Below are 14,005 nucleotides of genomic sequence, written 5' to 3'. Positions count from 1 at the left end.
ATGATTAAAAAATAACATAAATTTAAAAATTAAATTTCTCAAAAAATTTAAACAAAAAATATACCCGTCCTCTCGAAAGGCGGGTCAGAATCTAGTATATGTTAATATCTCCAACTCTTCCTTAAGTTGAAGCATGAGAATCTTGCATATCTAATTTAGACACTAACTTTTGAAATGGAACTAGTACAAATGCTTTAGTCAATATATCTACTGCGATTTGCGAGTCTGTACGTATATGTTATTCACTGAGTGACAAATCATTATCAATATATTTTGTTCTTTCATGAAATACCAAGTTTGCAGCTGAATCACATCTTTACTATCACATAAAATTGAGTAGCAGTAAACTGTTCAAGACCCAGTTCTTTCAAAAGCTTAAGAATCCATTTAGTCTCTTGCAAGGCAGTCGCCATAGACCTGTAGTCTGCTTTGGTAGATGAATGTGATCCAATGCTTCTTAGTCTCCCATGCAATTGGTGATCCATCAAGCATAACCACGAATGCACTGAGTGATCTTCAGGTAAGAGGACAAAATGACCAATCAGCATCACAATAGACAGAGAGTGTGAGATCAGGTAGGACTGGAGCAAGATTCCTTGACCTAGTGTTCCTTCCAGAAATTGCACAACACTGAGAGAAGCAAGCAAATGAGCTTCTTTTGGAAGTTTCATAATTTGCGAAAGAATATGAACTGAGTAACACAACTCTGCCCGAGTATCCAGAAGGTAAATCAGCCTACCAACAAGCCATCTATACTTCCTTGGATCAGCAAATTCCGGTCCCTCTGCTTTAGTAAGTTGGTGATTTTGTTCAAGAGGTGTGTGAGCTGGTGTACAATATAGATTAGATTGCATGTGTCTTGATTCATTTACAAATACTATTAAAATTTTATACTATTTATAAGTTTTGATTATAATTTAAATATAAATACATCAATGCCAATTACTTATTTTGTTTCAGTGTAACTGTCGTTGTAGAATAAAAGTTTCGTTTCAAAATGAATGTACTTTTAGAATTTTAATGCAAAATTTATTAAGAATATTCTCCAACTTATTTTCTATTAGTTGAAATATTGTTTTGTGTAGAGGTAATGATGTTTTTATTTTAGAAATATGCAAATTAAATGTTTTCTTAATTTTGTACATAAACCTAAAAAAACAATTAAAAGATGAAGTGGAAGAGTCCGGGAAAAAACTGTCAATGCTTGAAGGCGAAACATGTTGCACTCTACAGCAGTGACATGTCAATTTCAAACTTTCTGATTGGCTTGAATTTCCATTATGATGTCGACATGTCGAGATCTTTAACTCAATCTCTTTAATATAATAGTCTTAGAGCATCTTTATTGCAGGATCTAAAGGGGTTTTTAGGGGAGGGGGAGGGTACACTAAAAGGAAGAAAAGGAGGAAGAAAGTTGCGAACAGAGAAACTTGTTCTCTTCTTTTCTTTTACTATTTCGCGGGCCCCACGATACGTGGCAGCTCGCAATTGATGCGCTTTTTTTTTCTTTAAATCCAAAAAAAAAAACTTAAAGAAACCTAATGGGTTTCTCGCGTTGATGGTGTTCTAGAAAGGTTTTTAAGGGAGGGAGAGTCCACCAAAAGGAAGAAAAGGAGGAAAAAAGTTGCGAACAGAGAAACTTGTTCTCTCCGTTTCTTTCACTATTTCGCGGGTCCCACGACACGTGGCATCCCGCAATTGGTGCACTTTTTTTTTAATCCGAAAAAATAAAAACTAAAAAAAAAAATTTTAAAAACATAATGGGTTTCTCGCGTTAATGATGCTCTTAGAAAAAAGGAAGAAGTCCATGCTTTGATTTAATTCAACTTTGTGGTTTTATTTAGGGGTGAAATTTATTTTCAGGGACTAGGATACAATTTGAGATAGGTTCTAAAAATGAAATATTTGGAATGCTTAAAATATTGAATTTGTAGAAAGTATATCTGAATATAAATTCATATATATTGATTTTGATTCATATTTTTAAAATATATTCGATTTTTAATTTTATTAATAATTATATTTGTACTTATATATAGTCTTATAATATAATATTTCTAAACTTTATAGTAGTATATATCTTATTATAAATATTGTATAAATATTTAATATTTTATAGTATTTTATAAATATATATATTTTTTATTTTTATATAGATACGGATCAAGATATTTATAAATAGCATAATATCTAGAAAGATCTCTAAAATCTGAATATCTGAAAACCACATATTCGAATCTAAAATTTTACCCCTAGATATATTGAAAGATAAATTCCCTTAGATAGCCACTTTTAGTTTATTATTACAAAATAGCTTCTCAGTGAAGAAAATAACCAAAAGTGATTTTATTAAAGAGTAAATATATATTTATAACTTTTGGGTTAACTAATCTAATACTTAGGGTTTAGAGTTAATGGGTGAGATTTTAGGAATGCGTTCAAAATTTTAAAAATAAAAGAATAAATATTAAAATTTGCAAAACGAAAAAAATGTATTTTGGTCATTTTATTTTTGAGGGTTATTTTATGATAAAAACTTAAAAATAGCTATTTGAGAGAACCGCTTATATTGAAATTCAATGTACAGTCAATATTTGTTTGATAAAAGATGTGTTAATAAAATTAAAGGAAGTAACGGTTGAATCTGTGAGAAAAGAAGTGGTCGGTAAATTGGTAAATAAAAGGAAACACAAGTTACATTTTGTAAATTTAAGAAACTTTAAAAGTCCGTTCAACACCTTCCCGTGTTATCTATAGGCCCATCTGCATATCCTACCAAAATATCAAAACCAAATCAGACAAAAAAGAAAACATTACAAAATAATAATATTACAGAGAGATTTGTCTACCTGTAGTAGTCCGTCTGTATCTCAAACCTTTTCTTTGATTGCTCTCTCTCTCCTTCCTTCCTCTCGCGTGGACCTATTTCTCGTTACTGTCCTCGAATCTCGCTTTTGATTTTGGAGTCTTTTAATTTTTCCAGATCTGCTTTCTATTTATCTCTCTCGCTTAACCCTAGATTTCTCCGCAAGTTTCCTTTTTGTTATTAAATCGCGATTGTGTGACATTGACCGTAGGAAAACCCTAGACGTTGTCGTTTCTTGCTGTACAGATCTTTATCCGTAGGGCAGAGTCTTTTGGTTTAGATTAGCGATTTAGACATCGATCAAGCTTGTGATGATGAACAACAACAACAACCGAGGAGGAGGAGGAGGAGGAGGAGGAGGAAGGTATCCTCCAGGGATTGGCGCTGGCCGTGGTGCTATCAACAACCCTAACCCTAATTTCCAGTCCCGCCCTGGTTACCAACATCAGCAGCAGCCGCCGCCACAGTACGTTCAGCGCGGCGGCGGCGGTTACGCCCATCAGAATCACCAACAACAGTTTCAGCAAGCCACGTCCCAGCAGCAGCAGCCGCATCGATACCAACAGCAACAGCAACAGCAACAGCAGTGGCTTCGAAGACCACCACCCCAGATCTCTCCCGGTAACAGTAACGGTGATGCTGTTGTGGAAGTCGAGAAAACTGTTCTGTCCGAAGCCATCGACACAAAGTTAGTACCTTTGTCTTCTTTTCACTCTGCTTGGTTCAAGTTTGGATGTGATTGTTTTCGTTTTTATCTGGTTGAACTGTTTAGTTTTGGTTTCATTTTTTGTGTGTGTGTGTAATAACTTTCATCAATCTCTCTTAGTAGTTATGTTGGAGGCGTGCTTATATTCATTGTGTGTTCTTCTATCCAGTTCGGAAGATTGGAAGGCGAGGCTAAAACTACCTGCACCTGATACTCGCTACAGAACAGAGGTACGATTCTATGCTTGGAAGAAAGGGTATAATAAATTAAGATTTCCCTTTCTTTTGTTTTCCTTGAACGTAAAGTAAGCGTACATAGACTGGTTGTTTCACCTGTCTTCTGCATAAATGTGTTTCGTTTGTTAGATAGCTCAATACATAAACCAAGTATTGATAAATGATACTTTCCCACATTTTATCCATAGCTTAATACAAGGAAGCTCTTGTTTTATGTTCTTAATACATAACTGTGTGAGAATCTATTTGGGCAACCGATAGGCTTTTTTTTTTCTTTTTGCAAGCGATGACATTTGTATAACTCCTGACTTGTTAATCATGTTCAGGATGTGACAGCCACAAAGGGAAACGAGTTTGAAGACTATTTCCTGAAGCGAGATCTTCTAATGGGAATCTATGAGAAGGGTTTCGAAAGACCTTCTCCAATCCAGGAAGAGAGTATCCCTATCGCCTTAACTGGTAGAGACATCCTTGCCCGAGCTAAAAACGGCACTGGCAAAACTGCCGCCTTTTGTATTCCTGTCTTGGAAAAAATTGACCAAGATAACAACGTTATTCAAGGTAACGCTTCCCTTGACCATATGCTCTCAGTTGAATAGAATAGAATCCTATTGTCGGTTTGAAGTTCTGCTATCTATATACTAGCTATTGATTTTTCATGTTTTCTCTTGAATGTTTATCTCTGATGCCTGTCTTGTTTGCAGCTGTGATAATTGTTCCAACTCGAGAGTTAGCCCTTCAGACATCACAGGTGTGTAAGGAGATGGGGAAGCATTTGAAGATTCAAGTCATGGTGACCACTGGAGGCACCAGTCTAAAAGATGACATCATGCGTTTGTATCAGCCTGTCCATTTACTGGTAGGAACCCCTGGGAGGATTCTGGATCTTACCAAGAAAGGTGTTTGTGTTTTGAAAGATTGTTCCGTGTTTGTTATGGATGAGGTAAATGGTTGCTTGCTAGCAAAATTTCTTTTATTTTACCTATATTTTTATACAAGACTGCCATGGTTTCCCCGAATCTAATTTAAATATGAATCTGTTTTTATCAGGCTGATAAGCTTTTATCTCAAGAGTTCCAACCTTCAGTGGAGCATCTGATCAGCTTTCTACCGCAAAACCGTCAGATACTGATGTTCTCAGCCACGTTTCCTGTCACTGTCAAGGATTTTAAGGATAGATTTCTGACGAATCCTTACATCATCAATCTCATGGATGAGCTTACGCTCAAGGGTATTACGCAGTTCTATGCTTTCGTTGAAGAACGACAGAAAATTCATTGCTTGAATACACTATTCTCCAAGGTTAGATCTGAACTTTAAGAATTGATTCTTTTTCTCTTCTTTTCTCAGCTGGCATTGACTCTCTTCTTCTTCTTCTTCTTCTTCTTCTTCTTCTTCTGCAGCTGCAAATTAACCAATCGATCATTTTCTGCAATTCTGTGAACCGTGTGGAGCTCTTAGCTAAGAAAATAACAGAACTTGGGTATTCGTGCTTCTACATCCATGCAAAGATGCTTCAAGACCACCGAAACAGAGTGTTCCATGACTTCCGCAATGGTGCATGCCGCAATCTTGTGTGTACTGGTAATGCCTAACTGTTTTAATACTCTTTTTACATGATTACAATGAAATAAAGTGCTCATTCAATTTTCTTATTTGTAACTCAAGAGTGACTTGCCTTAGGGGAATTAAGTGACACTGGCTTTACTATTTTGTCCTTGTTAAATGAGTCAAGTCGTTCACCTGAATAGTTTATGGTTTGATAATGATTGATGCAGACCTGTTCACACGTGGTATTGACATTCAAGCAGTCAATGTGGTGATAAACTTTGATTTCCCAAAGACTGCAGAAACTTATCTACATAGGGTAAGCTGAAAGTCAGATGTCTACATTGTAACTGATTCCTACATATTTGATTGATGGTTATTTGATTTTAATTCCCGGTTACTGTCCAGGTTGGTCGATCAGGAAGGTTTGGCCATCTTGGTTTAGCTGTGAATCTCATCACCTATGAGGACCGCTTTAACCTGTATGTATTTCTCTCGTAACTTGCGTTGTACTCAACTACTCATGCTGCCTACTTTATTGTTTAACCTAAGTCTTACATTTTCCTAGTTACCGGATTGAGCAAGAGCTTGGAACGGAGATCAAGCAAATTCCTCCGCATATCGATCAGGCAATTTATTGCCAATAACCAAGGGTTTGACCCCCCTTGGTCTGCTGTTAGGTGTCTCAGTAATAAGTGGTAAGTAGTATCAACTTACGGACAGACTTGAATTGTTCCTACTTTTGGGTCCTTTTACTACATAGTGTTCATGAAAGATATAAGACGCCAATGTACATCATTAAGAGACAAAATTATCGTCCTTTTACACTACAAAATATCTATCGAGTTAGTGTTGCTCCCCCCATTTGCGTGAGATCCCTAAAACGTTATTCGGATTTGTGTGATTTTTCAGGTTGGTTGAAGCAATGGGTAGAAAGTTGTCTTATCTAGCCATGGCAGGACAGCGACAACCCAAAAAGTCTTCTCATTCTGCCTCTACCACCAAAATAATATTATGTGTGCGTCTTTTGAGTTTCCCTTATTTATAAGATTCAACTACATATAAACAAGGCCTAGAAGGTTTGAAATTCCGGGTAGTTGTGGAAGTGAAGTTTTTTTAATGTAGTTTTCACAAATCGTTTGATGCTATTACGTGTCTTTCTTTGTCGTAGACTGGTCAGTGGTTTAAATGTTGTGATGCGTTTTCAAGAAGCTGTGCTTTGGTGACTCTTTAGTGTCCTGTTTTGGGCTTTTCAACTTCAATATTAAGTCTTTGCAACCTTAAGATGTTACGTTTCATGTTTGATTCGAGCATTGTTTCTTTTTATCAGTAAGGTTGACCAGTTTTAGGGTTTTGGTATGTGGACAATTATTTCAGCACACACTTGTTCCTTGATAAACACAAGCAAACACACACACACACACGTAAAATGTTTTAAGTATGAGCAAAGGAGAGGGGGAGAAGGGTGATAATACGTTTCAACACAAGTTACGGTTGATATCAGAAGCAGCTGCAAGATGCCTTGTTGGGAACCTCTCCAGTGGCTTCAAACCTAGCAGCTTCTTCTTCGGCATGGAGAATCTCTTGAGCGCGTCTAGTTTGAACCTTTGCTTTCTTCTCTTGTGCTTTTGCATGAACTGCTGCTTTCTTGCTCCTTAGTCTCTCTGCTTCCTCCATTTTCTTACTGTCCATCTTCCGCTGCAGTAAAAAAATAATGTCTTTAGATGCAGCCGTCTTTAGTAGCGGACTTGCTTCTTGTTTCGGTAGTTTGAGCATCAATTTTTACTTAAGAAATAGAGAAGGGTCATAAAATTTAAGTAGAACAAGAGATGCCTTTTGTGGGACTTACCTGGAGACTAGCGAGTTCAGATTCGATCTTTCTTGTTTTCTTATTCTCCCATCCTGAAATCTCATGGAGCTTCTTCTGAGTCCTGCAATTTTGGAAAAACTGTCACAGCGTCGTATAGAAACTGCAATTGTAAACGCAGAACCTCAGAAAAAGGGGGGTTGTGTTGTTTCTTACTTGCTAGTGACCTTTGTTATCTTCTGTTCCTTCCATGCCTTGATGACCGATAACTGCGCTTTTCCTACTTCATAAGTGTTTATATGTTAACCAAAAAAAAACACAAATTGCTTTTGGATCCACATAGCCATTCTCACAAGGTGATGACAATAATGTAAATTTGTGATACCTGTCTCCATTCTAGAAAAGGAAAAGAGCTTCGAGCTTTAGGTTCTAATTGAAGGTTAAAAGATCATTTAGTTCTATTTATAGAAGATATATGATATGTTCGATCGGAAAAAGTTTCAATTATATAAGTGTAATGGTGTCATTTTTTCTTATTCTTGTGAGAATATTAAAAATGATTCTAATGGTTTTCTATCCGTCTGTTTGAGTCTTTTCATTGTTTTTTTTATCAAATGAGTCTTTTCATTGTTTATTTTTTATTTATTCGGCCTGTCTCAAGGAATATATATTACAGCTTGCAAAATAAACGAATATTGAAAAAAATGGCAAGCATCACGTGTTTTCCAATTGCTCGTATTTTCGTCATGATTTATGAAGCTCTTAAAAGAATTTTGTCAATTGTTAAAACATAAATGTGGAAATCGGTTTCCTCAAAAAAAAAAAGGTGGAATTTGAAGTAAATGACGTTACATATAACTAATATAATTTTGCTGTTTCCGTTTACAATTTTTGAAATTAAAACCCGAATTTCTATTAGACGTATATATTTGTTTTTTATCATCTGCTTCTCGTCCCTAATTTCTTTTATCATATTTGTTTGTAATCAAAGAATGGAATCTATCTTATAAAAAAAAAAGACAAAAAAGGAGAAATGTTTGGATGGTATATGCTAAAGCATTCCATACTAAGTCCACTAAATTGTTTTACAAAGTGTTTTGTTTTGTTCTTTTCTTGTTACCTAGATAAATAACACGAGTTCTGTTTTCATGTTGGATGGTCTTCATCATAACTGTAGTAAAAAGACATAACAAGAAGTGGGCTTCGTCTACATAAAAACTGGAAGTCATTGCATGGCTAACGATTCTAAAGCACAAGTAGTTGCATCTGTTTTCCTATTTTGAAGGAGTGTTTTACTCCAATGTAAGCTATACATTAAAGCTAATTCAGTTCGAAAATGAATTCTTCTATTTTCTAGGAAAATTATATATAAATTAAGGTGGCAGATGCTAATATGCTATTATATCCTTTGGTTCGAGCTGAAAGGTTTTCACTTTTAGAGTTCTTTAAAAGAAAGAAAGCTCAAGAACAAAACAACTTTAAATCCACACAAACTGTTTCCAAAGAGCAGAAATACCCAAAGGGAAATGGGAGATGTCACTGAAACAAATTAAGAAAGCTTAACATACGAAATAGTAATGAATAAAGATGCAGTGGTTCATTTAGAATAATGATTGATTGGTTTTGTTCAGAGAGCTCGGTCTTTGATGATGTCGAGGCTCATCTCGCTAGGATCAGTTGCTTGTAGTTCAACTTGGATTCCATCCATTTCTCTCTTGAACCTATCCTTTGAGCTTGCATACAACATCTTACTCCGTACTCTTGCTGTATCAGGTGACCTGTTCAATATGAATGAATCAATCAAAAGCTCATATAACAATTTCAGATCATGAAAATACACAAATGTGTTTACCATGCAATGAAAAAGATCTTGCTCTTCTGGCAGTTATCCTCGGTGGTGAAATCAAAATCATAGATTGCATATCGGCACTCATTTTCAGGGATAGAGTTTGTGAAATCATCGTAGGTCTCTTGTGGATTCCCAAACTTTTCTATTCCAACTTGCTGAGCCTTCTCATCAATCTTGAATACGATATACCTGTAAGTCCTCTTTGCTTTCAACTCCAAAAATTTGACCTTGCATTCATCACTTACGTGCATCCCAGATGCCGAGTTAGCCTGTCACAACATAATCATTAACTAGTCATCATACATGAATATCTCCAATGCATTTTGCTATACTATAGAAGCGTGATATATTCTAATGTATTTTCTCTAAAATATCAATTTTTAAATACAGAGTAAAAAATAGAAAAATGTTATTTTTTCTTCTATTTGAAAAATAACAATTTCTATTATAGAAAAAGAAAAAAAAGTGAATTAGAGCAATTTTATCCATAAATAATATTATAGAAGTAAAAATAACAATGAACTGGATATGATCAACTAAAAAACCATATAAATTTTAAAAACTGAATATGGACCATAACATATCACAAGGCTTTTCCACACAAAGTCAATTCAGATATGAACTCTCTTCATGTTATATATACTTCCAAGTTCCACCCAAATACCACAAAACTTTCCTATAGTTATTGTCTTTTTTTATTTGGTATTTGTATGGAAGAATGCGGATTTATTCTTGTTTTCTTTATTATTAATTGATAGATTTAAAAAAAAAATGATATAGAATCCTAACATGTCACCACATACTGTATCCAACAACAACATCAAAATGGGAATTCATTTCACATAACCAAACTGTTGGTGGATGAAAAATCAGAAACACTTATAAAGGTAAGCCATGCATCATCTATAGACTAAAATGAGTAGGAACTTACCATGTCTTCTTTGTTGAGATGGAAATCCTAACCCGGGATTGATGGTTGGATCAAAACAATGAAAGGAATGGAGGAAAAGTGGAGAGGAGGGTTGAAGAGAAAACACAAAGGAGGCGTTGTTTTGATCTTATTTCTTGGGTCTCTTTTAGCCTGCGACCACGTCTTCAAAACAGACGACTTTTGTTGCTGTCACGTTGTACCCGTATTTATATATATATTCAAATGTTTTTATATGTTTTACTCATTCTTACTAATACATCATGTCTATATCTTTATTACTTTGTGGTGAGCTGAAGTTTTGGTCAGGAGAACATTGGAGCGTTGAGGTCTACATGATGTACCAATGTTTTATTTGTTTATTTGTTTTCCCCTTCAAGTTTGGACCCTCTCTCTCCTCTTCTGGCATGGTTGGTCTGGTCTCTCCTCAGGCTTTTGTTTTTGGTGGATCATTGACCTTAAGTCTCTATGCTGTATATTGATTTATACGGCCCATTAAAAGATTGACAAACTAATCTAAACCCGGTTTAGTTTAAACTGAACCAGATCCATGAGGCCCATAAAAGCCAATGGGCTTTGACACATCGTCAATTAACACACTGATTAGTGCGTTTCCCTCTAATTATAAGAAAAGGTCCGTTAGAAAGAGTAGTGATCACTGATTACGGCCAACGGGAAAGAGGACTACGAACAACATCGACCACTTGCTTTAACAGGCGGTGCTTCTTGTTTTTGCGTTTTCCTCATCATTTTCAGAATGTTTTTTTTTATTAAAAAAAATCTTCAAATCTGTGCGACAACAATTTATTAATTGTTTTTTTCTTTTATGACAGGGTTTTTGGTAAAATAGTTGTCTCACTCAGCATTAAAATAATTAATCAACTTGTCGGTAAATTAATTTTCGTTGGCTTATTCTATATTTCTTTCTCTGTCTTGTTGTTCTTTCAGAATTAAAAAAAAATAAAAATCAACTGTAAATTTACAGATGTGTATAGAGTAGATGCACGTATACACACACCACTGTTGTGTCTGTATGTTAGTACTAGAGTACTACTAGTACATATATATATAAACTAAACTTGTGATCTGATCTACTTTATTTAAAAAAAAAATCGAAATCATTATATTCGGATTGTTTAAGCTTTTAGTATCACATGAATCACATACGTTCATGTCGATTCGATTGAGAGAGAGAGAGAGATACTGTCTCTCCCGATTTTGCCTTATGTCCTTGGTTCTTCTTCTCCTTCTCCTTAAAGACCAAACCCTAGAGATACAGATTAAAGTTTGTTCGATCCCGAATACATTTTTTCTGTGTTGAGTTCCGAATCATAGGTTTATTGGCTCTAATTAGAGGTTTTTTTAATTCTTTTTTTTCTTCCCCCTCACTCGAGTTGAGTTGACTCAACTAGAGAGAGTCACAGCGAGTTGAAAAAGGTAACGACCTTTCTTTTATTTTGGCTCTGATTGTTTGGCTTTTAACGAAAGATGTCATTTATAATTGCAGACCCTCTGATTGTAAACAAACCTCTCTGTCTCTCTCTCTCAATTTGGAAAGAAATAAAGAGAAGACAGTTTTGTTTAGTGTTGTGAATAGAGATGGGAGGTCGATGCTCAAACCTCGGTTGTTGTCGCAAATCATCATCACACAAGACTGCTCTTCTTCAACCTCCTCCTCATCTTCGTTAGTTTTTTCTTATTTTATTTTTTTTGGATCTCTCTATTAGACATTATTATTATCTGATTGCTCTTTCTTTCTTCTTGTAAAATTGCAGAGAATGGAGGAGAGAACAGTGACAACATCACCGATGATGTGCCAGCTTTCCGCGAGTTCACACTAGACCAGCTCAAGTCAGCCACTTGTGGTTTCGCCGTCGAGTACATCGTATCTGAGCACGGTGAAAAGGCTCCTAACGTCGTCTACAGAGGCAAACTCGAGAACCAGAAGAAGATTGCTGTCAAGCGTTTCACTAGAATGGCCTGGCCTGACCCTCGCCAGTTCCTCGAGGAAGCTAGGTCCGTCGGTCAGCTGCGGAGTGAGAGAATGGCTAATTTGCTCGGCTGTTGTTGCGAAGGTGACGAGAGGTTGCTTGTCGCTGAGTTTATGCCCAATGAAACCCTTGCCAAACATCTTTTCCACTGTAACACCTACTCTGCCCTTATATAATAGATGTTATGTCACCTAGAAACAACTTTAAGTGTCCTTTTTTATTTAATTGCAACCACAGGGGAAACACAACCTATGAAATGGACAATGAGGCTACGAGTTGTTTTGTATCTAGCACAAGCTCTTGACTACTGCACCAACCAAGAGCGTTCTCTTTACCACGACCTCAATGCCTACCGTGTTTTATTTGATGAGGAATGCAATCCAAGGCTTTCTACTTTTGGGTTGATGAAGAATAGTCGTGATGGAAAAAGTTACAGCACAAATCTTGCTTTCACCCCTCCTGAATATCTCAGAACTGGTACACTTACTTCATCAATTGTTTTTTTTTTTTTAAACCAATATTATTGATATATGGTACTTGAGACTAAGTTCGTTCCACCTTTTGTGTGTGTTTAACAGGGAGGGTTACTCCAGAGAGTGTGATATACAGCTTTGGCACTCTTCTGCTTGATCTTCTCAGCGGAAAACATATACCTCCCAGCCATGTAAGTATTGTTTGTTTGCATATAGACACAGAGGTGAAGATTGATTCTATTTTAATCTGTTATGTATGTAGGCCCTTGATCTGATTAGAGACAGAAATCTCCAGACGCTGACTGATTCTTGCCTAGATGGGCAATTCTCTGACAGCGATGGCACAGAGCTAGTACGCCTCGCTTCTCGTTGTCTTCAGTACGAAGCTCGTGAGAGGCCTAACCCAAAATCTTTGGTCACTGCCCTGACCCCTCTTCAGAAGGACACTGAGGTTCCCTCATTTTCATATTACTATTAAGAGCCATTAATGAAAAAACAAAGGGACCGAGTCTCTGTGTGTGTTGTTTGACTCGGATGATTGTTTCCCTTTTTGTATTAGGTCCCATCACATGTTCTAATGGGTCTGCCTCACAGTGGTTCGGTGTCTCCTCTCTCCCCTCTTGGTGAGGCTTGTTCAAGAAAGGACCTCACCGCTATGCTTGAGATCTTGGATAAACTTGGATACAAAGACGACGAGGGTGTCACCAATGAGGTATTTCTGTTACTCAGTTATTTAATGTCCGGAAGATTTGTATAGATGTAATAAATGAGGGTTTTCATGGTTCTTGATTTTGTGTTTTCTTTGTTTATGGAAATGCAGCTCTCGTTTCATATGTGGACAGACCAGATGCAAGAGTCTTTGAACTCTAAGAAGAAGGGTGATGTTGCTTTCAGGCAAAAAGACTTTAGAGATGCCATTGAGTGTTACACGCAGGTTAGTTTTTTTTATTTTTCTAACCGAAAGAGAGACACTTGTAGGATAGGAACATAGAGAGTAGTATTAACATGGATGATGTCCCAAATTTTTGCACAGTTCATTGATGGAGGAATGATCTCTCCAACAGTGTGCGCACGGCGTAGCCTGTGTTACCTAATGAGTGACATGCCAAAAGAAGCATTAGATGATGCAATTCAAGCACAGGTGATCTCTCCCGTGTGGCATGTGGCTTCTTATCTCCAGTCTGCTTCCCTTTCCTTCCTTGGAATGGAGAACGAATCACAGATAGCACTTAAAGAAGGCTCGAACCTTGAAGCTAAGGGGAACGCAACTTCCCAACTGAAGTAAGATACATATACCGTTTAAGATTGGCATTTTTCCTTTGGTAAAGATGAAAGAACATCTTAACCAGTCTAAGGGATTGATTAAATCTTTGAGCACAAAAGATGAGGAAAACACTCTGAGAAGGATTTGCAAAACTAGAGACCGAGTGATGGGTGTGTGGTGTTTTGCTCTTCTTTTGCCTGTTTTTTATAGGCATTGAAGGAATCACTTCCTTTGAAATCCAATTCCTTAAAAACTTTTCTTTTATGTTGAACAATGTGCTATAAGAAACCCTTCCTTGTATTTTGAAGATAACCAAAAGAGATTCTTTTCTATTGAA

At 36.3% G+C, this 14,005-nt stretch overlaps 4 protein-coding genes across 5 annotated transcripts; 2 read left to right on the top strand and 2 right to left on the bottom strand.

The window, feature by feature from the left end:
- Window positions 1-2,793: 2,793 nt before the first annotated feature.
- LOC108827337 (DEAD-box ATP-dependent RNA helicase 8) lies at window positions 2,794-6,640 on the top strand. The gene is made up of 10 exons (XM_018600709.2): window positions 2,794-3,554; window positions 3,742-3,802; window positions 4,135-4,369; window positions 4,513-4,751; window positions 4,859-5,110; window positions 5,212-5,392; window positions 5,587-5,675; window positions 5,765-5,838; window positions 5,925-6,054; window positions 6,269-6,640. The coding sequence occupies exons 1-9, from the start codon at window positions 3,178-3,180 to the stop codon at window positions 6,001-6,003; spliced, it is 1,587 nt and encodes a 528-aa protein (XP_018456211.1). The 5' UTR covers window positions 2,794-3,177; the 3' UTR covers window positions 6,004-6,054; window positions 6,269-6,640.
- An 84-nt stretch (window positions 6,641-6,724) lies between these two features.
- On the bottom strand, window positions 6,725-7,689 carry LOC108827341 (uncharacterized protein At3g61260). Of its 2 annotated transcripts, none has more exons than XM_018600715.2 (4): window positions 7,549-7,689; window positions 7,380-7,443; window positions 7,206-7,287; window positions 6,725-7,054 (listed from the first exon to the last, which is right to left on the bottom strand). In XM_018600715.2, the coding sequence occupies exons 1-4, from the start codon at window positions 7,556-7,558 to the stop codon at window positions 6,857-6,859; spliced, it is 354 nt and encodes a 117-aa protein (XP_018456217.1). In that variant the 5' UTR covers window positions 7,559-7,689; the 3' UTR covers window positions 6,725-6,856. The 2 variants fall into 2 exon arrangements, with proteins under 2 accessions (XP_018456217.1, XP_018456216.1); XM_018600714.2 differs by having other exon boundaries at window positions 7,380-7,446; window positions 7,549-7,686.
- An 895-nt stretch (window positions 7,690-8,584) lies between these two features.
- Window positions 8,585-10,098, bottom strand: LOC108827340 (actin-depolymerizing factor 8). The gene is made up of 3 exons (XM_018600713.2): window positions 9,944-10,098; window positions 9,016-9,281; window positions 8,585-8,941 (listed from the first exon to the last, which is right to left on the bottom strand). The coding sequence occupies exons 1-3, from the start codon at window positions 9,944-9,946 to the stop codon at window positions 8,791-8,793; spliced, it is 420 nt and encodes a 139-aa protein (XP_018456215.1). The 5' UTR covers window positions 9,947-10,098; the 3' UTR covers window positions 8,585-8,790.
- A 917-nt stretch (window positions 10,099-11,015) lies between these two features.
- On the top strand, window positions 11,016-14,005 carry LOC108827338 (serine/threonine-protein kinase BSK3). Its single transcript, XM_018600710.2, has 9 exons — window positions 11,016-11,377; window positions 11,448-11,624; window positions 11,716-12,081; window positions 12,169-12,408; window positions 12,510-12,595; window positions 12,667-12,855; window positions 12,964-13,116; window positions 13,225-13,338; window positions 13,438-14,005. Exons 2-9 carry the CDS (start codon window positions 11,540-11,542, stop codon window positions 13,687-13,689), a joined length of 1,485 nt encoding a protein of 494 aa, XP_018456212.1. The 5' UTR covers window positions 11,016-11,377; window positions 11,448-11,539; the 3' UTR covers window positions 13,690-14,005.

The sequence above is a fragment of the Raphanus sativus genome, chromosome 9, assembly GCF_000801105.2.
Source record: "Raphanus sativus cultivar WK10039 chromosome 9, ASM80110v3, whole genome shotgun sequence".
NCBI classification, from domain to species: domain Eukaryota; kingdom Viridiplantae; phylum Streptophyta; class Magnoliopsida; order Brassicales; family Brassicaceae; genus Raphanus; species Raphanus sativus.
The sequence above is the reverse complement of the archived record's forward strand: the minus strand, read 5'-3'. Positions and strand labels throughout refer to the sequence as shown.

Excerpts from the sequence above, each read along its gene's own strand:
- LOC108827338 (XM_018600710.2), top strand. The coding sequence starts at position 11,540 with ATGGGAGGTCGATGCTCAAACCTCGGTTGTTGTCGCAAATCATCATCA. Across the intron at positions 12,082-12,168 it reads TGCCAAACATCTTTTCCACT|GGGAAACACAACCTATGAAA; the intron begins GTAACACCTACT and ends TTGCAACCACAG. Across the intron at positions 12,409-12,509 it reads TCCTGAATATCTCAGAACTG|GGAGGGTTACTCCAGAGAGT; the intron begins GTACACTTACTT and ends TGTGTTTAACAG.
- LOC108827340 (XM_018600713.2), bottom strand. Across the intron at positions 8,942-9,015 it reads AAGATCTTTTTCATTGCATG|GTCACCTGATACAGCAAGAG; the intron begins GTAAACACATTT and ends CATATTGAACAG.
- LOC108827341 (XM_018600714.2), bottom strand. Across the intron at positions 7,288-7,379 it reads ATAACAAAGGTCACTAGCAA|GACTCAGAAGAAGCTCCATG; the intron begins GTAAGAAACAAC and ends CCAAAATTGCAG. Across the intron at positions 7,055-7,205 it reads CTGAACTCGCTAGTCTCCAG|CGGAAGATGGACAGTAAGAA; the intron begins GTAAGTCCCACA and ends TTTTTACTGCAG.
- LOC108827337 (XM_018600709.2), top strand. The coding sequence starts at position 3,178 with ATGATGAACAACAACAACAACCGAGGAGGAGGAGGAGGAGGAGGAGGA. Across the intron at positions 3,803-4,134 it reads ATACTCGCTACAGAACAGAG|GATGTGACAGCCACAAAGGG; the intron begins GTACGATTCTAT and ends AATCATGTTCAG. Across the intron at positions 5,111-5,211 it reads TGAATACACTATTCTCCAAG|CTGCAAATTAACCAATCGAT; the intron begins GTTAGATCTGAA and ends CTTCTTCTGCAG.